At 38.5% G+C, this 27734-nt stretch overlaps 1 protein-coding gene across 3 annotated transcripts in view; it reads left to right on the plus strand.

Moving 5' to 3' along the window:
* Nucleotides 1-27734, plus strand: part of TTC27 (tetratricopeptide repeat domain 27) — a 163072-nt gene that overhangs the window by 35132 nt on the left and 100206 nt on the right. For all 3 annotated transcript variants that reach the window (XM_019653796.1, XM_019653797.1, XM_019653798.1), the window contains 2 exons: nt 3823-3935; nt 8518-8584. In XM_019653796.1, coding sequence (XP_019509341.1) covers nt 3823-3935; nt 8518-8584 — 180 coding nt within the window. The remainder of the gene's footprint in view (nt 1-3822; nt 3936-8517; nt 8585-27734) is intronic.

Consider the following 27734-nt stretch of genomic DNA (forward strand, 5'->3'; position numbering starts at 1 on the left):
CTTAGCTGTGGAGGGCAGTGTCACTGGCCCTCATATGTGGGATCCGAACCGGGGCCCTCTGGCGTCCCAAGCCAGCTCTTAAGCAACGCGCCACTAGGCCGGCCCTGTAGCTAATTTCTTGATTCAGAGGTTCAAGTGGGACTAAAATAGAAGAATATTTTAAATTTGGGGCTTGTAAAACAGTTGTATAAGTTGGTACTACAGTAGGCGTATTTTGATTTCAAAAAGAGCTGAATAGGAACATAGAGAATCTTGAATGAAGATCAGAACTGTTTTGATTACCTACTTGTCACTGGCAAATAAGTAATGTCCTGTTGCTAACACTGATGTGTCTCAGGGCTCCTGTGATGGAGAAGAGCCCTGGGGGCTGGGAGGAAGAGACTGGGCTCCCTGTTACATCATTATTGTCTAGCCTGGGTGAGAACATGGGAAAGTTATTATAGTCTTAGGTTCCTCATTTGTTTTTCCCACGTTACACTTTGTTAAAAGGGTCAGATTATATTCGTAAAGGCACTCTACAAATGTGTTATTAATCATTGGGTATTAACAAGCAGGTTGATACAACCCTATCAGGATGTACAAAGGTGAGAGTTCTGGGATACTCTAGGGCTGACCTGTCCAGTGTGGTAGCCATCAGCCACACGTGATTGTTAATCACTTGAAAGTTGGTTGATCCACACTGAGATGTGCTGACGTGTAAAAGACACCAGGTTTCATTGACTGTGTACAAAAAAGAATGTGTAGTATCTAATTAATAATATTCTGTTGATACATGTTACAAAGATAATATTTTTGATGTATTATGTTAACTCATTTAATCTTTTTTGTTTTTTGCTTTTTTAAGTGTAGCTATTAGAAAATTTAAAATTATATATGTCTATTTTTAAAATGACGAAAGGCCTGTGTTGAAAACTGATGGCCACCAGGGTGCACTGTGTACCTGCCCGCCCTGCCTTTGAAGGATGCCGGGTCCTGGAGGAAGGGGCTCGTTTTCAGTGGCGGCTGAGCAACTGCCCGAAGTTCTGTGTTGCTCCTGCCAGTGGTTGTTGGAGGTTGTTGTGCTCTTTCTTGAAACCATGTAGATAGAGCTGGGCCTACACTTAGGATGAATTTGAGTGTAAACAAGGAAAGCTGTTCCTTTGGGCAGGTAACCGTTTACCAGTTACGGGATGACCAGTTAAGAGATCGACCTTTCAGTTATAGATCATTTCCGGCCTTCTGAAGCCAAAAGGGGGTGAGGGCTCTGCCCAGCTCCTTTTAACTCCTGAAGTCTTCCTTGTTTTAGTTACTTGTTTGCATTAGAAAACAAAAATGTAAGTCAAGTCTTTTGAGGAAAAAGTTACATAAAATAAATGACACCTATTTTAAATGTACTGTTTGATGAGTTTTGATGGATAGACCTATGTAACTACCACCATAATCAAAATATAGAACCATTTCCATTATGCCCACAAGTCTACACATACTCCTTTGCAATCAGTTTCCCTCCCACTGATCTGCTTTCTGTCACAGAGTAGAGCTGTTTCTTTTCTAGAATTTCAAATAAATAGAATCATATAGTATGACTCTTTTGTGTCTGGTTTCTTTCACTTAGCATAATGTTTTGAAATTCATCAATATTTTGATACCAATAGTTGGCTCCTGTTTATTGCTAAGCTGATACCACAATGTGTTTATCCATTCACCTGTTGGTGGACAATTGAGCTGCTTCTAGTTTTTGGCTATTGTGAATAAAGCTACTTGGAACAGTTGTGTGTAAGTCTTTATGTGAACATCTGGTTTTAATTCTCGTGGGTAAATACCGAGGGATGGAAAGGCTGGGTTATGTGGTAAGTGTATTTTTAGCATGTGAGAAACTGCCAGACTGTTTTCCAAAGTGGACGCACCATGTTATGTTCCCACCATCAATGCACCGTTGCTGTACATCCTTGTCAGTGGTTGATATTGACAGTCTTTTTAATTTTGCCATTCTAGTGAGTGTGTGTGTAGTGGTATCTCATTGTGATTTGTTTTTTGATAATTCATAAAAAATCAATTATATTGAAATATAACTTACATGTAGAAAAATTGACCCATTTAATTGTACAGTTTGATGAGATTTGACACATATACACATCCAACCATTATAGTCAAGATACAGCCATTACCCTAACAAAGTTCCACCATGCCTCTTTGTAGTTAGTCCACCACCTCTCTGGCCCTACACAATTATTGATCTGCTTTCTGTGACTACAGATAGTTTGCCTTTTCTAGAATTTCATATGAATGGAATCATACAGTATGTACTCTTTTGTCTGGTCTCTTTTGCTCAGAATTTATGTGGTTGCATGTGTCAATAGTTTCTTTTTATTGCTGATTAGAATTCCATTGGATGAATATAAAAGCTATCTATCTATCTATCTACCTACCTACCTATCTAGTCATCTATCTATATATCTTTTTACCTGTTGACAGATATTGGATTGTTTCCAGTTTGGGGCTTTTACAGATAAAACTGTATATAAATGAACATTTATATACATGTCTTTGTGAAGACATATGTTTTCATTTCTCATGGGTAACTACTTAGGAGTGGCGTGGATAGCACATGATAAATATATGTTTATTATAAGAAACTGGCAAACTGTGTTCTGTGGTGGTATCATTTGACTTTTCTACCAGACTCTTGTCAATATTTAGTATTGTCAGTCTTTTAGATTTTAATTAGTATTTCTCTGTTGACTACCGTTGTCCAAGATTTTTTGTGTGCTGATTGGCTATTTGTATATTTTCTTTTATGAAGTGAACAAATCTTTTGTCCATTTTTATATTGGATTGTTTATTCTCTTATTATTGAGTTGTAGAATTCTCCATATTTTGATACAAGCCCCTTTTCAGATATTTGTTTTGTAAATATATTCTCTGAGTCTGTAGCTTGGCTTTTCATTTTTTTTAACAATGTTTTCAAAGAGGAAGTTTTTAATCTGATGAAGTCCAATTTATGAAGTTTTTCTCTGATGACTCAGGTTTTTTGTGTCCTAGTTAAGGACTGTCTGCCTACCCCAAAGTTGCAAAGCTTTTCTCATAAGATTTCTTCTAGAAGTTTTTTTTACTATTAGCTTCTACATAGGGTCTGTGATTTATTTTGATTTAATCTTTGTATATGGTATGAGATGGGGTGAGAGTCATTTTTTTTCTAAATGGATATCCAGTTTCAAAATCATTTATTGAAAAGACTTTCCTCTGTTGAATCACCTATGCATCTTCGTTGAAAATCAGTTGACCTCATAATGTTGGTCTGAAATTTTGGACTCTATTTTATTTCATTCATCTATATGTCTGTCCTCATGCCAGTACCACATACCACACTGTCTTGGATTTGTAGTTATTCTTAAAATCAAGTATTCTACCAAGTCCTCCAAGTCCTCAGATTTTATTCTTTTTCAAATTGTATTGGCTATTCTAGATCCTATTGAGAAACAGGGTTGGGAGTTGATGTTGTAGATTAGAATTTAGAGGCAGAGTAGAAAAATCTGGTTTTGAATCCTGATGCATCAGCAAAGGGGCTTTTCTATAATAGGCTCAGTCAGTGGTAACTGTTATTCCTTGTTATTGATATTGTCAGTACATTCCTGAGGTACAGATGGCATGTCCTCCATTTCTACACAGTAAATCGCCCCCAAATACGTGTTTCACAAGAAAGCCTATTGACCACATGCAGACAGTATATATAATCTTAAACAAAAACGTAATTTATCCCTCCCTAGCAGTCAGGTGCATACAGTCTATTGAATGAACCAAATTTAATTTTTCGTCTACATATTTTCTTTTGTATTCCACCAGAATCTTGAGCTCAATGATGATACTGTTCTAAATGAGATAAAATTTGCAGATTGTGAAGAGTTTCAGATGCCCAACCTGTGCGCTGAAGAGCTTGCTGTTATCCTTGGAATCTGGTGAGTTGACTGACTTGTATAGTTTGAACACCTTGTGTGTTGGTTCTCTTGTGTTGGGGAAATCTTTATTCAGGAGGTTCCCCAGAGTTCTGAATGAAGAGGTTATCTTGTATCGCTTGGGAAGTTTGGGAAGAGTTGGGCAACCGATTACAGGCTAGCGATTGGGAATTTCAGGAATCTGCTGTGAGTTAGGATCCTTATCCTTCCCTTCCCTCCATAAGCAGAACGTCTTTGGTTAGCCTTAGCTGGGAATAGACCCTTGATAGAAGTATTTAGGATAGGTGAGAATGACTCTTCTGACCTCTGAGGATATTTACGCTTCAAAGGATAGAATTATTTTTTAATAGTACAGAACCTTATTTGTGGTGGAAATAGTTTTTCCTTTTATTTTTATATTATTTCCTCTTTTGAAATAATTTCAAATTTGCAAAACCATTCCAAGTGCAATGCATTGCAGAGAACTTTTGAGAATCATTTCCAACTTGATACTCTGTCACCCATGAATGCTTTGATGTTTCCAATATGCAGGGTATTTTTGTACATAGCTACAACATTCATACTGTACTATCATTTAATACTCAGACCCCATTCAAGTTTTGCCAGCTGTCCCAATAATCTCCTTTACAGTACAGGAAACAGTCTAGAATATGTGTAGTTATCATGTCTCTTTAGTTTCCGTCACTGTGGAATAGTGACTCTGTTTTGCTTGATTTTCATGATCTAGACACTTGAAGCTTTAAACCCAGGCATTTTGTAGACTTTCCATCAGTTTGAATTTGTCTGATGTTTTAAAAAATTATGATTAGATTCACATTATGCATCATTAGCAGGGATATCAGAGAAGGGAAGTTTTTTGTTTTGTTTTTTTTAAAGATTTTATTGGGGAATCGGGGAGAAGAGGAACAGACAGGTTGCTGTTGTTTTGTTCTTCAGTCTAGTTGTGGAGGATGTCGCTTCACTGGCCCAAGCTGGCACCATCATTGCGCTCTTCCTGGGTGAAGCAGATCAGTCGCCGGCTTCTGGACGGCCGCTCACTGCGGCTGCTGGCCACTCACGCTGGCTGAGGCTACACACTGTAGCTTATGGAGCCCACTGCAGCAGGGGCTGCAGCCTACGCCGTCGCCGGCGACTCACGGCAGCCCAGCTCCAGGTTGAGCTGTTGTTCAGCATCTTAGCTGTGGAGGGCAGTGTCACTGGCCCTCATATGTGGGATCCGAACTGGGGCCCTCTGGCGTCCCAAGCCAGCTCTTAACCAACGTGCCACTCGGCTGGCCCGAGAAGGGAAGTTTTGTGGTTCTTAACTGCATCCTAGCAGGTAGAGCACAATTTTGATTTGTCCCGCTACTGGTGATGTTAACTGTGATCACACGATTAAAGTGGTGTTTGCCAGGCTTCTCCCATGTAGAGTGCTTCTTCTTTAATTTGTAATTAACATTTTTTTGGAAGGTATTTTTAGACTATATAAATATCCCATTTCTCATCTGGAGATTTAGTAATGCTCAAAATAGTATATTTCACCGTTTTAATATTGAGGCCAGTTACGTTAGTAATAGGCAATTTAAAAAAGCAAGCAGTTATAAAAAAAAATTGTCTTTACACAGTAGATCTTACCCTTTTGTGTTCACCTCATAGCATTTTATCTCCTTTACACTAACAGTAGGTTTTCATTTATACAAAAGTTGAATTCAGTTCTACAGTCCCCTTTTGTTTAAAGGGACCACACATATAGAATTCTGTTTCTATATCCAAATCTACTCTCCTGTCACATTATTTGATTCCAATGACAATTTTTATGTTTACTATCGAAACATCATTTGTTCAATTCATAATGATACTTAGTATACGAACAAAATAAGTAGCAACCGTTTCCAAGCAATATTATGTACGAGGAGTTATACCATGTACTTGCATATTATCCCTCATTAATGTTCTAATAACCCTGCAGGTTGTTATTTTTCTCCATTTTTCAAATGGGAAATTAAGGATGAAATGGCTAAATGACTTGCTCAGAATTACGAAGCAGCAATTAGGCTTGAATCCAGGTTTTACTGACCCCCTAATTCTGAGTTCTCCTTTATGCTATTTCTTAGAACATTATTTTGGCAAATTCGTAATTGTTGATTCATCAGGAAATTAAATCAGACCAAATATATATATTCTGTCAGTTGAGCTTTAGCTGTATTGAGTTAGACTTCACAGTTGAGATAGGGCTAAAAAAATGAAGAAAATGCTTGTCTTCAAATACTATTTTTCCCCCAAATACCATCTTGATTGAATCTCAGTATACACAACAGTTAAAAGTGCTGAATAGATTTCATGGGCAATTTAAATCTCCACTGTTTGGTAGAAATAACTTGATTATATTCTATACCTTGGAGCATCTGGTGTAGTTTATAATCCTCTTGGCTTAGAACATTAATGAATTGATGATTTGTAGGAACTGAGCACTATGGAGGTTGTAAACAGTGATTTTGTTACACCGCCTGCTCTCTGCTGATCCCTGTGGCCGTTACTAGCCATTATGAAGAGGTGACTTGGACATTGTGGTCGGGTGGGTTGGCTTGGAGAAGAGACAGAGAAGTGAACGTACGTAGATGGAAGATGGGCGAAACAGGGCGGCCGGCTTCTTGTCCCTTCCCTTGGACTCTTGCCCATCTCGGGCCTCCTGCTTGAGCGTGATTTTACCTGAAGACCACGTACTGGACCCATGTCTTCTGTACCTCAGTATACCTGATTGCTTTTATGTAAAGTAATGGTGGGAAGAATTCCTTTAAACACAGCAATTCCTTTAAACACCGTAATTCAGACTACCAGAGTGGGGAAAGGTAATTCCTTTAAAAATTAACAGTCTGATTTTCAGGCATGCATAGTAATCTATCCTAAGCCTAAATCAGTAAATTATGATGAAGAATGGTGGCCTGATTCAGTGATTATGTCGTAATTATTTGTAATGAGCCTGTAGCATTTTACTTTAGCTATATACTGTATGTATTGAATTAAGGACTGGAATTTTGTATGTGAGAGATGAATGTTGATCCCTTTTGGATGAGGTTCTTGTCTCGGACAGACTTTCATGCCCCTGTTCACGCCTCAGAGTCTGAGACCTGAAAGGACCTTAGAGGTCAATTGGATCATCTTGCGGACTGGTACATAATTCCTTTGTGCAGTCAAACAGAAATGTCTAAGTATGTCTGTGTGTGTGTTACATATTTTTTAAGCAAAATGATTTCATAATTCTTGTCCCATTCATTTATTTTTTTCTCACCAACAATAAAAATAGGTTCATTTAAAAATTATTATCTACGTATTTATGCTCATTGTAAAATCCCCAAACAGTATTGACAGTTACAAGGAAGTGGCACTATTTTGTGGGGTGGTAATTTCTTTTCATTCTTTTTTTTTTTTTAATTGGGGAATCGGGGAAGGGGAACAGACAAGTTGCTCTCCTTTGGTTCTTCAGTCTAGTTGTGGAGGACATCACTTCACTGGCCCATGTTGGTATTATCATTGCGCTCTTCCCAGGTGAGGCAGTTGCTCGCTGGCCTTTGGATGGCCACTCACAGCAGCTCACAAAAACTCCCACCAGCTGCCGGCCAGCCCCACTGCAGCCTAGCCGTCGCCGGCGACTCACGGCAGCCCAGCTCCAGGTCGAGCTGTTGTTCACCATCTTAGCTGTAGAGGGTGCAGTGTCACTGGCCCTCATGTGGGATCCAAACTGGGGCCCTGCTGCTCAGAGCTGGCGTCCCAAGCCAACTGCTAACCAACGCACCACTCGGCCAACCCTCTTGTCATTCTTAGCATAAGTAATGTTTACATAGAAAATAATTTATATAACGTATAAGTATATAGTGTAATAATAAAATGAACCCACCACCCGGTTTAAGAACTAGAAGAGGTAAAATCTTTAGCCCAGTCTGTGTGCTTCTCGCCCGTCGGCTCCTTCTGCGTCCTCAAAAGGTGGCCGCTCTCTTGAATTTTGTTTGTCGTTTTCTTGCCTTTTCAGAAAATACATTTACTCACATTTTTTTTTTAAAGATTTTTTTTTTATTGGGGAACTGGGGGAAGGGGAACAGACAGGTTGCTGTCCTTTTGTTCTTCAGTCTAGTTGTGGAGGACGTTGCTTCACTGGCCCCAGTTGGCACCATCATTGCGCTCTTCCCGGGCCAGGCACATCAGTCTCTGGCTTCTGGACGGCCACTCATGGCAGCTGCTGGCCGCTTACGCTGGCTGCTGGCTACACACGGTAGCCCATGGCAACCCACTGCAGCAGGGGCTGCAGCCTATGCCGTCGCCCAGCTCCAGGTTGAGCTGTTGTTCAGCATCTTAGCTGTAGAGGGCAGTGTCACTGGCCCTCATATGTGGGATCCGAACCGGGGCCCTCTGGCGTCCCAAGCCAGTTCTCAACCATCGCGCCGCTCGGCCGGCCCTCATATGTAATTTTTTGTATATAATGCAATCATATTAAAATATATGCTTTCAAATGTATAAAATGAATTTACTTTGCCTTTTAAAAATTATATCTCCTTAGATACAACATGCATTTTAGAAATAATTCACTTTTTTACATTTTTTTATTTTAAAGCACAAATTTCCAAAAGAATAACCCAGTGCATAAGTTAACTGAAGAGGAGCTCCTGGCATTTACATCAGTGAGTAATGTCTTCTTTCTTTCCATTTTCATTTTTTTTCCTTGTGAATTATTTTGCCTCTGGTAAATTCTTGCCTCAGATTGCTCGTGTTGAAACACTGCCACTTGTAGAAATTAAGGGAACAAGAACTCAGTTTGCAAACTGCATCTATTTCGCTGCTGATTTAAACATAAGTATATTATGTTTTCTTTGTACTTGCTTGGATTTGAGGACAAAGTGACTAGGTATTTCCTGTTCATTGTTTCCAGGGCATCACACAATAATAGGTGCTCAATAAATGTTGAATGAGTAAATGAAGTGACAGAGCAAACGTTTATATCTTTACTCCAAAGCCACCAAAGTTATGCAACTCTTGAAAAACTGATGCCTACGTGATGGGATGAGTACAGGACTTCCGGGAGCTGGGAGTGAACCCCGGGGGCACAGGTTATAGAGAGGAGGATGCAGGTGGTGTCAAGAGCATGAGGGTGCTTGTCAGCTGTCAGCACAGAATCAGGAGAGAGAAGGCTGTGGGCTTTGATAATTAGGAGCACGTGCTTATCTCTAGGACAGTTTCAGTGGAATATCTGGAATTCACCTCATTACAAAGAATTAAGGCGGGACTAGGGTGTATGAAAATAAAGCTGATAAAGATCACAGTTGGAAAAGAATGGCAGTGAAAAAGGAAAGAGTAGTAGATGTTTGAGGGTTCAAGATCTTTGAAGAAAGCTTTTCAAGAAGAGAGAGGTCACAGAGAAAGGGGTCAGTCAGCATCTTTTTAGCTTTGTGGAGAAAAAGAAGATATGCATATATCCTTAATGAACACAAGTTGTTTAAGATACATCATTTTTTCAAAGGCATTTTTATATCGTGGTTAGGAATCAAGTTAGAATTCTGATGCTTTCTTCCTTTGTTATTTTTCATATAAGGCAAAAATAAAGTACTTTTATCTGGTAGAAAGAAAAGCTTGCTTACTTTGTATTGTAATACACATTTTGCAAGTTACTGTTTTCTGTTATACATGGTGTTTTGGAATTGGTTGGATGTTAATCCTTTGAGTACTCTGGGTGCCTCTTTTATTTTCCCACTTCTTAGAAATCTTCGTTGTTTATCATTATAGCATATCTGTGTTTAGGTTACTATGTGGAAATGTCCCTATTTATTAGTTACATATACTTTCAGGAATTTGACAAGTAAAATGTTACAAACATTTAAAAAAATGCGTTAAAAATTATTATGTACCTCCCATTAATTTATGCAACTAATATCTGTTGAATACTTAATATATACCAGGCATGTGCTGGTTGGTCATTGGGGATATAGCAGTAAACAGTCTTTTCCCTCTTGGAGTTTTCATCAATTTACATTCTTGTGGGGGAAGTACACAGTACACAAAGAGAGAAATGGGTGTTCAATGGAAGTGCGCAGGAGAAACGTAAAGCAGGGTAAGGTAATAAGAACAGGGACCGAAATGGCTGTTTTAGACAAGGTGGTGGGGAAGGTGACCTTGAACTCAGGTCTGCATGAAGTGAGGCACAGGGAAGGATGTGGGGGTCTGGAATGGTGGTGAACTTGAGTCAGTGTGGGGAAGCACAGAGCTCGATAGGGACAAGTGTCTCGAGGATAAATGATGGATGCTTGCGTTTCTTTTGATGACGGAGGTAAACAGATGTAGTGCATGATAAGAAGTGTTCCTCTTGACCTCTCATGGGTCAGTAGTAACATCTTGGGACTGGTCTCATAAGCAGCTTATTATGGGATGTATGTTATCCACAGCTATCCTGAAACGACACTAACATACTCTGTTTACATTCAGACAGTTAATGTTTTTAAACTTTTCTTATGGGTGGGGATCTATAGCTTCCTTTTTAAAAAATCTTTCTTTTCCTGTTTCTTTTCTTTTTTCAAATTTCTTTTCCCGTTCTTGTTCCTATATGTTGTGAGGCACTTCTGAAGTAATTAACTCTGATAGCTTCTGGTGGTAGTTAACTCACCCTCCTCGCTTGCAGTGATGTCATAAATTCAACTTTTATACTTTTTCCCCAAGGGCTTTATAATACATAATTATTTTGCCCCATCTCCTCCAGCACTCCTCCAAATTGGAACTGACCTGAGGACTGACCTCCTTTTGGAGGAGAGCTGTTTGATGACAGTGCTTCATAGTACTAGGCCCAGCTGCTAAAGAGATGAGTTTGTTAATCTCAAGTGAAGCTTTAATTGGTAGGAAATAGGGCAAGGAACTTACATGTGAGGAGGGCTTTGGGCCCCATGTGCACTTTGGGCTCTGCACCACCCCATTCATTTTTCTAATCCCAAAGGAAGCATACAGAATACACCAGAAAAACCCAAGTCAGCCCTCGTCAACTCTTCCTCTCATCTGCCAGCCTTTCCTCTTATCCCTTCTTTGTGCCTCATACTAAACCAGATAATGAAATGAATTAGAAGTGGCCCCTGGTTTTAATGAAGAATTTCATTGGAATTTATATCCTGTGTAACTCTACATCCTGTATATAAATATCCTTTATTTGTAACCTGTATAATTCCAAAAGAATATTTTAGGCAAGAGGGAACACTTTTAGGTGCTACCCCACTTCCAAACCCTTGAACTTTTGTCTGTGCTGCTTTTTGAACAAGAATCATATTTGGGCTTATATTGTAACCATTTATGTGTGTGTCTTCTCTTCCCATAAGACTTTAAACTCCCAGTTTTAGGGTCTGGGCTTTGTTCTTGAGGTCTTCTGCAAGGCCTGGTACTGTGCTTCAATGCTTTACTTGTATCTGTTGCTCAGATGTACACAGAATAAGAATGAATGAAATAGGCTAGAAGCCCGAACAGGATTTGTTTCTGTCCTACAGCTTGGTGCTGCGTTGCTCAACTCAGATCTGTAATTTAGGTAGCATTGTTTGAACCTGGTGTTCCACCACGTGTATCCTTATATAGTGGTAAGGGTAACCGCTTAGTTCATCTTTCTTTTCTGTAAAATGGGGGAAGGAGTGATGTGCCCCTCCCTCAGCACTGAAAGCTTGTGTTGAGCATCAGATTACAGACGGCCTAGGAACCTATTTCAGAGAAGGGAGGGCTGGGGCACCCACAGCCTTCAGTGAAGAGCCAGGCCATCCAGTCACTGGCTTGTAGGGAAGCATTCCTGGTTTCACGGAATCGGATTTTTGAAGTGGATAAGCCCCGTTTGGAATTGGCTATACGGATGTGGGAGAGAAGGAGCAGGGAGGAGGCAAGCAGCCTGCTCTGTCCGCTGGGCATCCGTTTCCCTGCCCCGGCCGCAGTGCTGGGGGCCTGGGACCGGGGTTGTGAAGTACGGAGCCTACGAGGTGGCTTCCTCTGCCGACGGAAGAGCAAGCGCAGTAGAAGCCTTCGTGCTCCTACCCGAAGGCTGTGAGCCCTTGGAGGGACAGGGACCATGGTAATTGGACATTTGGTAAATAGTTGTTGAGCAAACAAACAAATGGTTTATATGTCCTGAATTTTATTGAGTTTTAGTGAACTGTCCTGAAGTTTACTAAAATGATGGTGAAATCTCTTCGTTGGTAGAAAATTTGCCAGTGTTTTCATGGTGGTGCAGCATGTTGAAATACATGTGAGCTATGTTGGGAAAATGTTTTAATTCAGTAATGTCAGAAGTTTGTCCTAACAGGAATACTTTACTTTTTAAAAAGTTGTTATTATGTAGTGCTATTTCTGAGATATATTATATCCGCACATTTCAGGAAAGCTGAATGAGTCATAGTAAAAATAACCCATATTGTATTAGAGAACCTTTATGTTGTATTGGCCTGATAATTTAAAATTAGCCGTGGTACCTACGTTATTTCCTTTCAGATGAGCCAAGTCAGTAATGCTTGTAATTTCCTGTCATTGTTGAAAATGGGAACAATTTAGTTAACTCAGACAGGTGTCTCAGTTTTAATTGGCAAACGTTTTGCTTAAGTGTGAATTGATGTTGGCAGCCTGCCTTCTGACTGTCTGCCTGAAACCCCAAGGTCTCTGTAAATGAAAAATGGAAAACGACCTTTGGAATTTGCACATTATATTGTATATATTTTCTCTTTCTGCTATTAATTTTAAAGCTATTTAATAAATATTTATGAGCATAAAGTAATAGCCATTTTTAAAGATTAAAATGATCACCTATATTTCTTCTAGGGCATACTCATTTCTTAATTTTTTAAGAGCGCCGATATAACTTTGCGAGGTACTTCTGATAGTGTGTGTTAGCATTACATGATGATATGTTCTATATTTATGATAGCTCAGAATTTTTATTTTCTTTCATTTTAATTTTAATTTTAATTTTATTTTACTTACTTGTCTCCCAAAATGTTACTCTGTACATTTTGATTTAATAGGCATTCATTGATAATGAACCTTGTAGCTATCTCTGGGTTATAACTTGGTAACTTTTTTTTTTTTAAGATTTTATTGGGGAATTGGGGGAGGGGAACAGCGTTGGGGAATCAGGGAAGGGGAACAGACAAGTTGCTGTCCTTTTGTTCTTCAGTCTAGTTGTGGAGGACGTCACTTCACTGGCCCATGTTGGTATTATCATTGCGCTCTTTCCGGGTGAGGCAGTTGCTCGCTGGCCATTCGACGGCCGCACATGGTGGCTCACGAAAGCTCACGCCCGCTGCCGGCCAGCCCCACTGTAGCATATGCCGTTGCTGGAGACTCATGGCAGCCCAGCTCCAGGTCAAGCTGTTGTTCACCATCTTAGCTGTAGAGGGCGCAGCGTCTCTGGCCCGCATGTGGGATCCGAACCGGGGCCCTGCTGCTCAGAGCTGGTATCCCAAGCCAACTCCTAACTAATGTGCCACTCGACTGGCCCTAACTTGGTAACTTTTAAAGAAGTAGGAGAAGGGTATATGTTATTTTTTGTATCAGTTTGTGTGTTAACTGTTAAAAAAAGCAGGGGCTTAATAAATATTTTTTGATTGGAATTGAACTGAGTTACTTATAAATATCTTATTTCAGAAACAGAATGAGTAATAGGATATGTGGGATCCTACAAGACTCTTTTCTTCCCACCATCTACTTTGGAAACTGCTACTTCTTTCTTCACAGTTAACCATGGCTTAAGGTTAATGCTTATTTGTGGGTGTACTTTTAGTCATATTGAAGTAACTGATACTGAATTTGAACTCACTGTAAACATCTACAATATTGGACAAACTATATGAAACAGCAATGTATAAAAAGGATAATAAGTCACGACCAAATAGTGTTCATCTCAGGAATGCAAAATGAATTTAATATGAAACAAACAATGCAATTCATCTTATTTGTATAGTAAAGGAGAAAAGCCACATAATTATCTCAATAGAAACAGAAAAGCATTTGAAAAACTTCAACAGGCTTTCATTATGAAAACTCTTAGTAAATTACGGATACAGGGGTTTATCAACCTGATAAAGAGTATCTATAAAAAAATCTATAATTAAAATCATTATTGATGAAAAACAATCTTTTCTCCCCTAAAATCAGGAAAAAGTCATTTCTATTCTCCATTGAACTGGAAATGCCAGATAGTACAGTAAGATATGAGGAAGATACAAAAGGTATGCAAATTGGAAAGGAAGATATAAAACTATCATTATGCGTAGACAACACAATTGTATACATAGGAAACCCCAAAGAATTGACATGAAAGCTACTGAAACTTAAGCAAGGTCTGAGAAAACAAGGTTAATATAAAAAAAGTCAGTTGTGTTTATATATTACTAGCAATGAATAATTGGGAAAGACATTTTAAAACCATTTATGATAGCATAAAATATCAAATGTTTAGTGAATAAATTTAACTGAAGTATAAGACCTGCATACCAAAAATGACAAACAATGCTGACAGAAATTAAAGATCTAAATAAATGAGAGATTTACAATGTTCATGGGTTGGAATGCTTAATATTGTTGAATTGACAATCCTCCCACCATTGAGCTATAAATTAAATCAAATAGCAATCAGAATCCCAGTAGGCATTTTTTTCTTTGCAGAGATTGACAAGTTGATTCTAAAATTTATTTTGAGGGGGCTGGCCTAGTGACTCTTTGGTTAAGAGTTGGTTTGGGAGTGCGAGCTCTGAGCATTAGGGCCGCAAGTTTGGATCCCACATGGGCCAGTGACGCTGCCCTATACAGTTAAGATGGTGAACAACAGCTCGACCTGGAGCTGGACTGCCATGAGTTGCTGGCGACGGCGTAGGCTGCAGCCCCTGCTGCAGTGAGCTGCCATAAGCTACCGTGAGTGGCCGGCAGCCGGCGTGAGCTGCCGTGAGCCCATCCAATGGCCAGCGACCGATCTGCCTCAACCAGGAAGAGCGCAATGATCAAAATACCAACATGGTCCAGTGAAGCCACGTCCTCCACAACTAGACTGAAGAACCAAAGGACAGCAACTTGTCTGTTCCCTTTTCCCGATTCCCCAACTCTGTTCTCTCCCCTAATTCCCCCCCCACCAAAAAAAAATTTATTTGGAGGATTTCTCCTTCTGTGATGACCAAGTAAGCTCTGATTAGAGCCATCCTTCTGCAGATAAAAATGACAAACTATGGACAAATGCAAAAACATAAAAGACAGCTACCTGATGACAATCAGGAGTAACTAAAGTAAGAAAGATTCTGGAGAAGATTTTTTTTTTTTTGCTTGGAAGAAGGAAATGACATTGGGTGGTTTTCTTGTTTTTGTTGTTTCTATCCTGTGGCTAAATCTTACTATCTTAAATGCAAGGCAGCTAAAATTCCAGTAGCAATTTAACAGTTTGTCAGTTTGGGGCAACCATAGCTGCTGGAATGTTGGGTGGGGGGAGTGGGCATTTCATAAAGCAGAGAGTCATAGATAAGGATTCTTACATTCTGCATATAAACTTTGTCTTAGTGTATCTCAACCCTGAGCTACACATGTGTAGGGCATACCCCAAGTAGCTCAGCAAAGGATAAAGGAACTCAGATGAGAGTTGAGCAGCCACCCAAGACACTGTGTGCAGGTTTAGTCAAACCAGGTTATGTGTTAAAACATAAAAGCCCAACACTTTGGAACAATATAACCAAAATCACAACAGTATAATATTCACAATATGTAGGCTACCATTCAAAATTGCTCAGCAAATGAAGAATGAAGAAAATGTGAACCATTCACTAAAGACAGTCAATGTAACATGATCTAGATGTTGGAATTAGCAGATAAGGATTAAAGAAAAAAGCTCCTATAATTATACTCAGTGACACAAAGGAAAAATACTCGTTATAGTCACAAAGAAAGGGAATTTGTAGAGAAAGATAGAAACTATAAAAAAGAACCACATGGAAGTCTTAAACATGAGCATACAATATGTGAAATAAAAATTATCTGGATGAGATTAACTATTGAGTGGAGATAATACAAGAAAGAGTTCGAGAGCTTGAAGATAGAGCAATAGAAACTATCTAGTCTGAAGAATAGAGAGACAAAAAAAGCAAAAATAATGAGCAAGGTGTCCTGGACATGTGGGACAGAATCAGGAGGCCCAACACACACGTAATTGGAGTGCCAGAAGGAGAGAGAATGGGTTAGAAAAATATATTTGAAGAAGTAATGGTTAAAACTTTCCCAAAATGTATGAAAGTCATATATAGGCATACCTCGGAGATCTAGAGAGTTTAATTCTAGACGACCACAATAAAGTGAGTATCACAAAAAAGTGAGTTGTAATCTTTTTTGCTAGTGGAGGATCTCACCTTCAATTTGTAAAAAATGCAGCATCTGTGAAGTACAATAAAGCAAAGCACAATAAAAGGAGGTATGCATGTGTTTATAGATTCAAGAAGTACAGTGAGACCTAAGCAAGGTAAAACAAAGAAAGCCATGCCTTACGTATGTCATAGTTAACCTAATGGAGAGAAAACATAAAGAAAATGTGTTGATAAGAAACAGAGAAAAATGACACATTAAGTAAGAGGAAACTGATTGAAAATGTCTCCAACTTCTCATAAGGACTATGGAGGGAAGAAGGCAGTGGAACAGCATTTTTGAAGTGCTGAAAAAACATGTATCAACCCAGAATTCCATATTTAATAAAAGTATATTTCAAGAATTATGGAATTTTTATTAATTATGAAGACATTTTCAGATAAAAGAAAACTAAGAGAATTTGTTGTCAGCAGACCTGTACTATAAAAAAATGCTATAGGCAATTCTTCAGGCTGAAGTGAAATAATTCTGTATAGAAGCTCAGATGTTCAATATAAAGAGCACCTGAAATGATAACCATCTAGATAAATATAAAAGAGCATCATTTTCCTTAAGTGTCTTTAAAATACATCTATTTAAATTATAAAATTATCTTTCGGTATTTTTTAAACTATGTAGAAAGTATGCAAGGGTGGATAAATGGACATATATGATTGCAAGGTTTCTACATTTTATGTGGAGGAGTACGTTATATTTTAAGTAAATTGTGAGCAAATAAAGATATCGTTATTCTGGAACAACCACTTAAAAATGCAAAGGCAAAAAAATAAGAAAAAGAAGAAAAAAATGCAAAGGCATCTAGCTAAAAATCCAATGATTAGTGAAAATGGCAATCTGAAATATATTCAAATAACCTAAAAAGGCAGGAAATGCACTACAATGGAACAAAAAATAAATGCAACACTATCTATAATTATATTAAATGTTAATGGATAAACACTTCAAATGAAAGTCAAAGATTGTCACAATGGAAAACCAAAAAAAAGACACAAGTATATGCTCTTTTTAAGAACTGTATTTTACATAGAAATACTCAGGTTGAAAATAAATTGATAGGAAATATCTCATGCAAACATTAAGTACAGAGAGTCTGGATTTGCTATATTAACATCAGATAAAATGGACTTCATTACAAATAATATTTCCAGAGACAAAGAGGGCTATTTCATCATAATAAAGAGAAAATTTACCTGGAAGATATAACAATCAATAATGCGTATGTGCCTTATAATAGCTACACAAAACATAAGCAAAAATTGACAGAATTAAGGTGAGATATAGACAATGTCACAATCATAGTTGGAGATTTTAACAGCCCTTTCTCAGCAATTGATAGAACAACTAGACAAAAACAGTGAGTAAATACATAGATAATTTGGACAATACTATCAACCAACCTGACCTAATTGATGTTTATAGAACAGTGCACTGCAGGGCATTGGTTCCAGAACCAAAACCTATAGATGCCCAAGTCCCTTATGTAAGATGGCAGTTTTGCATATAACCTATGCACATCCTCCTGTATACTTTAAATCATCTCTAGATTACTTATAATACTTAGTGCAATGTAAATGTTATGTAAGTAGTTGTTATACTGTATTGTTTAGGTAATAATGACAAGAAAAAAGTCTGTACATGTTACACAACCATGGTAGGCCTAAATACATAGCATACATTAGCAACAACGTAACATTTTTTTTCAAATATTTTCAATCCATCGGTGGTTGAATTTGTGGATAAGGAACCTGTGGATACAGAGGGCCAGCTGTACATGATCTTTTCAAGGGCATGTGGTGTGTTGCACAAGACCATATGCTCGGCCAGTAAAATAAGTCTCAGTGAATAAAGTAACCGCATAAATAGTATACGCTCTTTCTACAACAGAATTAAGTTTGACATAAATAACTATTAGATATCTAGAAAAACTCCAAATATTTAGAAACCAGATAATTAAACAATGTAATTAGTCCATGGATTAATGAAGAAACTACAAAGGCAATTTATATAAAAGTCACTTATTAACCTAAATCATTGACTCCAATGTTACAACAATTTTCTCATGTTTCCTTAAAGTAAAATTGTTGCAACATTGGGATAATGAGCAATTTTTAACTAGGGCACTATGTACATGAACCATAAAAGAAAATTTGGATAAAAAGATACATTGGACTTCATTAAAATTAAAACCTTCTGCTCTTTAAAAGATATCAATAAGAAAGTGAAAAGACAAGACACAGACTGGGAGAAAATATTCACAGTACATGTAGCTTGTAGAGGACTTATATCCAGAATAAATAAAGACCGTTTCCAACTCAATAATAATAGGACAAACAAACCAATTAAAAATGGATAAATGATTTGAACATACATTCTGCCAAAGATATATGAATGACCAGTAAGAGCATAAAAAATGCTTACTATCATTAGTCATTGGGAAAATGCAAATTAAACCACAACAAGATGCCACTATATACCACTTAAGAGACTGATAATATAATACCATGTGGGGTAGTTGGAACTCTTATGCATTGTAAATGTAAAATGGTACAACTACTTTGCAACACAGTTTGGCACTTTCTCATACATTTAATCATCAATTCCACCTCTAGTATTCAGGAGGAAGGAAAGTATATGTCCCCACAAAGTCTTAAACACAAATGTTCGTAGCTGTTTAATCCCTAGTAGCTTAAAACTGGAAACAACCCAAATGTCCATCAGCAAGTGAATAATAAACTGCCTTATAGCCATCTAAAGAAATAATTCTCAGCAATAAAAAAAATGAAGTACTTGATACATGTAACAGTGTCAGTGAATCTGAAAAAGATGATTTTAAGTTAAAGAAGCCAGAATGTATGATTCCATTTAATTGGAATTCTGGAATGGGCAAAACTAAATCATAATGACAAAAAGTAGGTCACAGATTGATTGCAGAGGGATGCAAGGGAACTCTTTGTGTTGATGGAAGTTTTGTGTATCTCGATCTCATGGTAGTTATGTAGGTACATACATTTGTCAAAAACTGATCAAATGCTACACTAAGTATGGTTTTATTTCGTTGTATCTATGTTCTGTTTCAATAAAGTCACTAAGAATAACCTAAAAGAGGAAATGCATATGTGTTACCCAGAGCTATAATTAAGATTGACTAATTTATCTAAACAGATTTCAGTTTCAGTATAGATTAATCCCTGTCATCAATTTCAGAAGGACAACACAAAATCGTCCACCTACCTAATGTGTAGTGAAAAGAATGTAGAACAAATTCCCAATAGGAAATTTCTCAGTGTTCATGTTCAGTATGAAGCATACTCCGTTTTTAAGGCAAAATCAGGCTAGTTTTTCCCAAATATTTTTGGAAACCTGTGTTCAAAAGAAGCCCCAAAATGTAAGGGGAGGAATATACTGTGTAGATCTCTAGTTGGGGTTAGTTTTGACCCTTAGCACCTAGCACAGGTTGTGGATATTAAATTTGAATTGAATCCCCTCCCCCATCATTAAGAGTCAACATACACAACAGAGGGATAGTGAGGATGAATGTAAAATCTTAAGAGTTCATAGGGCAAAAAACTTGTGTGTATAATAGCATAGGTAATTGACATCTAAAAGGGAGGTATTAATATATGATTTCAAGCAACTTCTGTTAATGGATATAAAAATAGTAGAATTTAATCATTTTAAACCTGTAAATGCCATTTTTCATAGAGTCTATATGAGGCTTGGAGATTAAACTGTTGGTTGTGTGGCCAAATGTTAACACTTGGGTGAACAGGAATTGTTTTGCAACTTTTCTGAAAGAGAAAATAAGCTTGAAAATAAAAAGTGAAAAGAAAAATAAAACCTCTGGCACAAAACTATGCAGAAAATGAGCAAAGCCTGTCACTGCCTCCTGGCTAGTTACCCGCTCTTATTTTGGTTGAAGATATAAGTGGGCTCTGGGACACACTCAGGCAACCGTTAAACTCTGTCCATCTATCTGCCTGTGTCTCTTACTGAGTTTCAGCCTTGTGTCTTGCCCCATATTGTCTTTAGTAGCAAAGGAGATAGATAATGAGAAGTTATGAAGTGAAGACAGATTAAACTAAAAGAAAGAAAGGGGACTCATGGGCTGGAGATCAGAGGCTTTCACTTCTGGCAATATGGCAGACAAGGTGCTCTGCGAACCTGCTTGCTACAGAACCATCAAACCCTGGAAAGGATACACTCGCTAAGACACTGTTATCTCAAAAGATGTAGAGAAGATGTCTAAAGAGTATTTCCACCTGACTTAAGTGCATACATACACGCACAGACACACGAAGAGAAATTAGCAGCTAGGGTCAGGGCTAGAGATGAGAGGCAGGGTGCTGGGGCCTGGCAGGCAGCTATGAGGGATGGAGTCACCTGAAGCAACAGCACTTTCATAACCTTTCCCCTGAGCCAAGACCCTCGAGATGGTCTGAAGTGATCCTGAATTCATGGTGCTGCCTGGCTGTGGCAGCAGACACCAGTATCTCTAGAGAAAACATCTCTAACCCCAAATTAAAATTGAGCAGTGAACTCACAATTAAAATCAACCAACAGAAGAGAAGGCAAGCCACCGTGAGTGACTGAGAGTCAACAAAAACACCAAATAATGGATTAAGGGACATGTTGCAGTTTTCTGCTTCATAATATGGAAGAGCGATGTACGAATGTTTAAGGAAATACAGGATGTATTCACAAAGGTAGCAGAAAAACTTCTGTTATTAGACTTTTATATTTTGGGAGGAAAAATGTAACTTCTAGAAATAATTTGAAATTAAAAAGCAGATTCAACAAAAATGTAATTCCTGGTTATCCACACCAGAGAGATGTACCGGTAGAACACCTAAGAAGTTGTATATAACAGCTTTTCCAGAAATTGCAGTCTCAGAGGTATACTTAAGAAACTCTTGCATCGGCACCGGTAGACACGTATAAGAAGGTTTAATATTAGCAGTGTTTGTAACGGCAAAGAAATTGGAAACAACTTAAAAGTTTGACAGGATAATCATTAAATAAATTGTCATATATCACCCATGTGAAATATACAATAGTGAAGTGAAAATAAATGAACTATAGCTGTGAGCAACAACAAGGATGAGTTTTATAAATGTAATGATAAGTTAAAAAACCAGTCCCAGAACTCACAAGTGTTTATTTGATTATACATTCTAACTTAGATTCTAGTTACTCTTAATCTTCTGTATATATCGAATAATAAATAAAATCTAAAAACTATTTTGAGCAAGGCAAGATTGTCTAAATGTTATTTGATAAACCATTTTAAGGAATACACTGTACTGATTTCGTTGGCATACATTTTACTTTTAAAGTGAATCTTGTCATTCATTAGGCTGCTGAGCAGCAGAATCAGTGATGATGGGAAGCATTAGTATAAGGTAAAGGACAAAAACCTTAAGAAAGAAAAGCCCTTTAATGGGGCTTGTGGTCCCCAGATAGTAGAAATATATATTAATAGAACTTACAGCTAATGGTGTAATACGTTCAATATTAAGGCTTCTTGTTCAAACTCATGGTTTTGTGCTTCTGCTTTTGGTCCTCATAGAAGCTAAAGCTCTTAGGCTTTTTTTTTTTTTTTTTAGCTGAGCCATCCTGCCACCTGTTGGCAGCTCAGCGGCAGCTCAGCTCGGGTGCAGCTCACTGGCCCATGTGGGAATCGAACTGGTGACCCTGTTGCTGAGAGCTTGCACTCTTGAGCGAGCTCTTAACCAAGTGAGCCACTTGGCCGGCCCCTATTAGGCTTTTTGACATGAACGAATATGATGGTAAAAGATGAAAAATTCAGTTTGAAAATAATTTGTTTTAAATAGGTCTGCACTTCATGATGGTGTGAAGGGTGTACCTGGTAGTGCTAATGCGCTGACGTCCCCAGAAGGCAGATCGCTCTTTTCTGAGGCAGCCCAATGACCAGCGGCTTGCTCTCTCTGGTGTCTGCTTTCTACAGGAAAATTTGCAGAGCGTAGAAACGAGCTTTGAAAGCGTTGTAATAGCAGGAGATCCAGAGTCTCAGGATTTGCCAAGCATGCTACTAGATATGGTGGAAGAAATAAAGGTATGAAACATAGGACTTGCCTTCATGGAATTTTTAATTTAGCCAAGATCAGATAAACTTATGAAAATGTAACTAGCAATACCAGGCAGTTTAACTACAAATTGATGGCACAGATAAATAAATCCCCTAACTGCTCAGAAAAGAAGAAAATATTTAGGATGGAGCAGTGAAAGAAGGCTTTGTTCACTAAGCGGGGATTTGAGTCAGGCCTTGAAAGACAGCTGGGGTTTAGATGGAGAGATAGTGTGAGCCAAGGAGGGAGATGGGAATGAGTGAGCTCACTGGGTTCAGCGAGCTGTGCTGGAAGGTTTGTTTAGGGCAGAACTGAGTCTTGGGGAAAATAGATTTGAGACAGCTTTTAAATGGTCTACAGAGCAAGGATACGGAATTTAGACTGCTGTTCTACCTTACGGGGAATAATTTATAGACTGAATTTGGAATGTAAACTTATTGTCATTTGGTATTGATTTTAACAATGAATGCTCTTTTAAACAGATATTAAGACAGGGGAATGGTGCTGTTTTTTATAGTATGTCTTTGTTCCTTGCTTTATAAGGTCAGCATGACCTGGGTGGGCATCGTTCGATTTATGCGGAAGAACAGCTATCTGAAGGCTCCATGTTTAAAAGGGCAGACTGGCTGTCTGTCATATACAGGATCTGAGTGACCTCTGGAAGAAGATTATTTGAAACAGGATAAGAATGAAAGGAAATTTGTTTTCAATAGAAACAATGCTCCAGATCCTGTTTGATGGTGTCACAAAATTTTCTTTGCTACTTTTCTGGGAATGCGAGTTATGTTGGATATTGTGGGAAACTGTTAGCTAAGCAAAATAAAGCCTATATATATAGTGTGTCATATTATTAAAATTTACTTTTTAGTGTGAGGTAAAGTGGTATTCACTGACTTTTTCATTTCAAGCAGTTATTAGAGTTTCCTCAGATGTTAGATTATTACGGTTCCTTTTTTAGTGTGAGTCCTTGCTCCAGCTCAGGTGGCATATCTTAAATTGATAAGCTCCAACTGTGGCATGCAGAGCAGACTTCCTTTTGCTCTCAAAATATCTTCTTACACTCCTTATCAACAATGCTGAAGTGGTCTGACTCTTTAACTTATGAAACATTGCAACTATAAATAAAAGATATCACTATAGTTTATCAACATTCACAATAATGATAGAAATATTAAAGAGTATAGAAAAATTATATACCTGTAAAACCCTACTAACTCGATGCGTCACCTTTCATAGAATTGGGTCAATGAGATTTGTGAAAAGAGCAAACTTTTCTTAAAACGGCCAAGTAAATGTTATCACTCCCATTAGGTGGTTTCTGGTCTCTGCCCTGATATGGTGGGAATTCCATCTCACACAAGTATGTGGTTGTAAATGGCACAGTGTTCTTTAGCATTGTCCTAATTTTCAAAGTGCTGTTAGTTAAACACACCAAATTTCTTAAACTGCTGGTTTTTACTGGATTTTTGGCCATACTCACAATTTAGTAAGCTGACATTTTATCAAATTACTGTAGTTAATAGACTCCAGGTAAAAATTAATGGACTTAAAAAAGCTAGCATTTGTAACCGTATAATTCTGCTTATATGAGGTACCTAGAGTAGTCAAATGCATAGAAACAAAGTAGCATGGTGGTTGCAGGGGTCTGGCAGTAGGGATAATGGGGAGTTGTAGTTTAGTGGGTATAGAGTTTCAGTTGCAAGATGAAAAGAATTTTGGAGATTGATTGCACAGCAATGTGAATGTACTTAACATAACTGAACTATATACTTCAGGTGGTTAAGATGGGGCATTTTATGTTATACATATTTTACCACAATTAAAAGAAATTAAGAAGAGGAAAAAAGATAGCACCTGCAATAATGCAAAAAGAACGTCAAATTCCTGGGAATAAATCTATCAAGAGATTTATAAGACCTCTATACTAAAATCTATAAAACATTAAGATAAATTAATGAAGAACTAAGTACGGGATTTACGGATATACTGTGTTCATGGAGAACTCAATATTTTAAAATTTCAAGTCTCCTCAAATTAACCTGCATAATCAATGCTGTCCCTAACACAGTCCCAGCAGTTTGTTATTTTTGGTTGTTGTTGCTGTTGTTTTTTGGCTTTGTGGATCTCAAGCTGACTTTAAAATTCATATGGAAATGCAGAGGCCTAAGAATAGCTATGGCAGCACTGGAGAAGAACAGAGTGGAGTACTTACCCTGCCAGGTATCATGAAACTACGTGTGTATTAGCTAAGACAATGCTCAGCACACTGGGTTCCTTGGACTGGCAGCGTGAGCATCACCTGGGAGCTTGTGAGAAATGGAGTTTCTCGGGCTCCACGTCAACCCTAAATGAATAAGAATCTATGGAGTTGGGGGCCAAGGAGTCTGTTTTAACAATCTCTCTAGGTTATTCTTATGTACTTTAAAGTTTGAGAAACACTGAATTAAGACATTTTGACATAAGGAAATACAAACCAACCAGTGGAACAGATAGAGAGTCTAGAAACATCCATACATACATGGTTCATCTGATTTATGACAGAGTTGGCACTGCAATATGATGGGGATTGGGTAGGCCTTTAAGTAAACAGTACTAGATGATTTATATCCATACGGAAGAAAGCTGTCTTAACCCCTATCTCATACTATACAAGGTGTGATCAAAATATACGGTGAACATTTAAATAAGAAAAGAATTTATCACAAGACACATTACCATTAATCTCCCTCGAAATACTCCCCCTCTCTTTGAACACACTTATCCCATCATTCTTGACACTTTCTGAAGCAGTTCTGGAAGTCCTCTTTCGTGACTGTCTTTAGTTGGGCTGTCATGGCTGCCTCGATGTCCTGAATCGATTCAAAATGTTTATCTTTCATGGTCATTTTGACTTTGGGGAAGAGCCAGAAATCACATGGTGCCAGATCCGGTGAATCAGGTGGATGAGGACACACTGTAATGTTTTTATTTGACAGAAATTGCCATAACAGAAGCCATGTGTGACACGGAGCCTTTCTGTTGTGATTCACAAAATACGGTGAATGCTGCTGCCGAGTGCCATCCAACAGAAAGGCAAGAATCTTCAATATGGGAAGTGGTGCGTCGAACCTTAGTAACAGTGTGTGGCAAGTTTCAGTTTGTTCAGTGCAGTCAGTTGGGTGTGAGCTACAGTTGAGAGAAGGTGTGTTTTAAAGTGTGCCGTAAATCATCCTCCATCATGACAATGCTACATGTCACACATTGCTTCTGGTAGATGGCAATTTATGTCAAATAACTTTACAGGGCTGGCCGAGTGGTGCATTGGTTAAGAGTTGACTTGGGAGCGCCAGCTCTGAGCAGCAGAGCCCCGGTTCGGATCCCACATGAGGGCCAGTGACGCTGCGCCCTCTACAGCTAAGATGGTGAACAACAGCTCGACCTGGAGCTGGGCTGCCGTGAGTCACCGGCAACGCGCCTTGGCTGCAGTGGGGTGCAGTGGGCTGCCGTGAGCTACTGTGAGTGGCTAGCAGCCAGCGTGAGCTGCCGTGAGTGGCCATCTAATGGCTGGTGAGCAACTGCCTCGCTCAGGAAGAATGCAGTGATCACATTACCAACATGGGCCAGTGAAGCAATGTCCTCCACAACTAAGCTGAAGAACAAAAAGGACAACAACTTGTCTGTTCCCCTTTCCCCGATTCCCCAATGCTGTTCCCCTTCCCCAATTCCCCAATAAAATCTAAAAAACAAAAAAAACCTTACGGTGTGCCCTCATCCACCTTAGTCACCGGATCTGGCACCATGTGACTTCTGGCTCTTCCCCAAAATCAAAATGATTCAGGCCATTGAGGCAGCCACAACAGTACAACTAAAGACACTCACAAAAGAGGACTTTCAGAACTGCTTCAGAAAGTGGCAAGAATGATGGGATAAATGTGTTCAAAGTGAGGGGGAGTATTTTGGCAATTAATGACAGTCTCCTACTGTAACACATTTTTTTAATTTAAACATTCACTGTATTGTTTGATCACACCCTGTATATGCAAAAATCAATTCCAGATTGATTATGTAAAAGTGAAAACCAAAATTATCAGGCTTTTAGAGATAAATGTAGGAGAACATCTTTGAGACTTTAGGACAAACAGGAAAATAAATCTCTAACCATAAAACAAAACAAAAAAATGATAAACTGGGCTGTATTAATATGAATTATTGCTTTTTATCAAAGATGCCATTAATATTGGTAAAGAACTTTGATCTCTGCCATGCCAGCACATCGTATGTTTTATAAGTGTTTGTCAAATAAGAATAAATATTACCCTCTTCCAACAAAAAGATAGAGGACATGTGTTCAGAAAATACAATGAATACTTACAAATTATCAAGAAAAATTCTGAAAACCCAATAGAAAAAACAGGCAAAGGACTTCAAAAGGGACTTAATAAAGAGGCATTAAAATGGTCATTAACATATTAAAAGGTACTCAACTTTATTAGTCATTAGAGAAATGCAAATTTAAACCACAAAGGAATACCCACCAGAATGGTTATCACGCAAAAAATGGACAATATTCAGTGTTGCAAGGATGTGAAGCAACAAGAACTCCCTAATTTTTTTTGGTTTTGTTTTGTTAAGATTTTTTTATTGGGGAATCGGGAAGGGGAACAGCATTAGGAAATTGGGGAAGGGAAACAGACAAGTTGCTGTCCTTTTTGTTCTTCAGTAGAGTTGTGGAGGACGTTGCTTCACTGGTTCATGTTGGTATTGTGATCATTGCGCTCTTCCCTGGTGAGGCAGTCGCTCACCAGCCACTGGACAGCCACTCACGGCGGCTAACGGCAGATCACACTGGCTACCAGCCACTCATGGTAGCTCACAGCAGCCCACTGTGCCCCACTGCAGCCTAGGTCATTGCCGGCAACTCACTTCAGCCCAGCTCCAGGTCAAGCTGTTGTTCACCATCCTAGCTGTAGAGGGCGCAGCATCACTGGCTCTCATGTGGGGTCCGAACCAGGGCCCTGCTGCTCAGAGCTGGCATCCCAAGCCAACTCCTAACCAACGCTCCACTCGGCCAGCCCCTCTCTGATGTTTCTAATAAGAGTGTAAAGTAGAACAACCTTTTAGAAGATTGGCAGTATGTATGAAAGCTAAATGTATTCATACTCCATGATCTAACAATTTTATTCCTAAGTATATACCCAACAAAAATACTTCACCTAAAGAACAAATTTTAGAATGTGCCTAACAGGACATTCCAATAGCACATCTAGAATGTTCCTAGCACATTTATAATCGCCTCAAATTGGAAACTACCTAAATGCCCATTAGCAGTATAATGGTTAAATAAATTGTATATTTATGCAATGGAGCA

This window comes from Hipposideros armiger, unplaced genomic scaffold (assembly GCF_001890085.2).
Source record: "Hipposideros armiger isolate ML-2016 unplaced genomic scaffold, ASM189008v1 scaffold_207, whole genome shotgun sequence".
Classification (NCBI taxonomy): domain Eukaryota; kingdom Metazoa; phylum Chordata; class Mammalia; order Chiroptera; family Hipposideridae; genus Hipposideros; species Hipposideros armiger.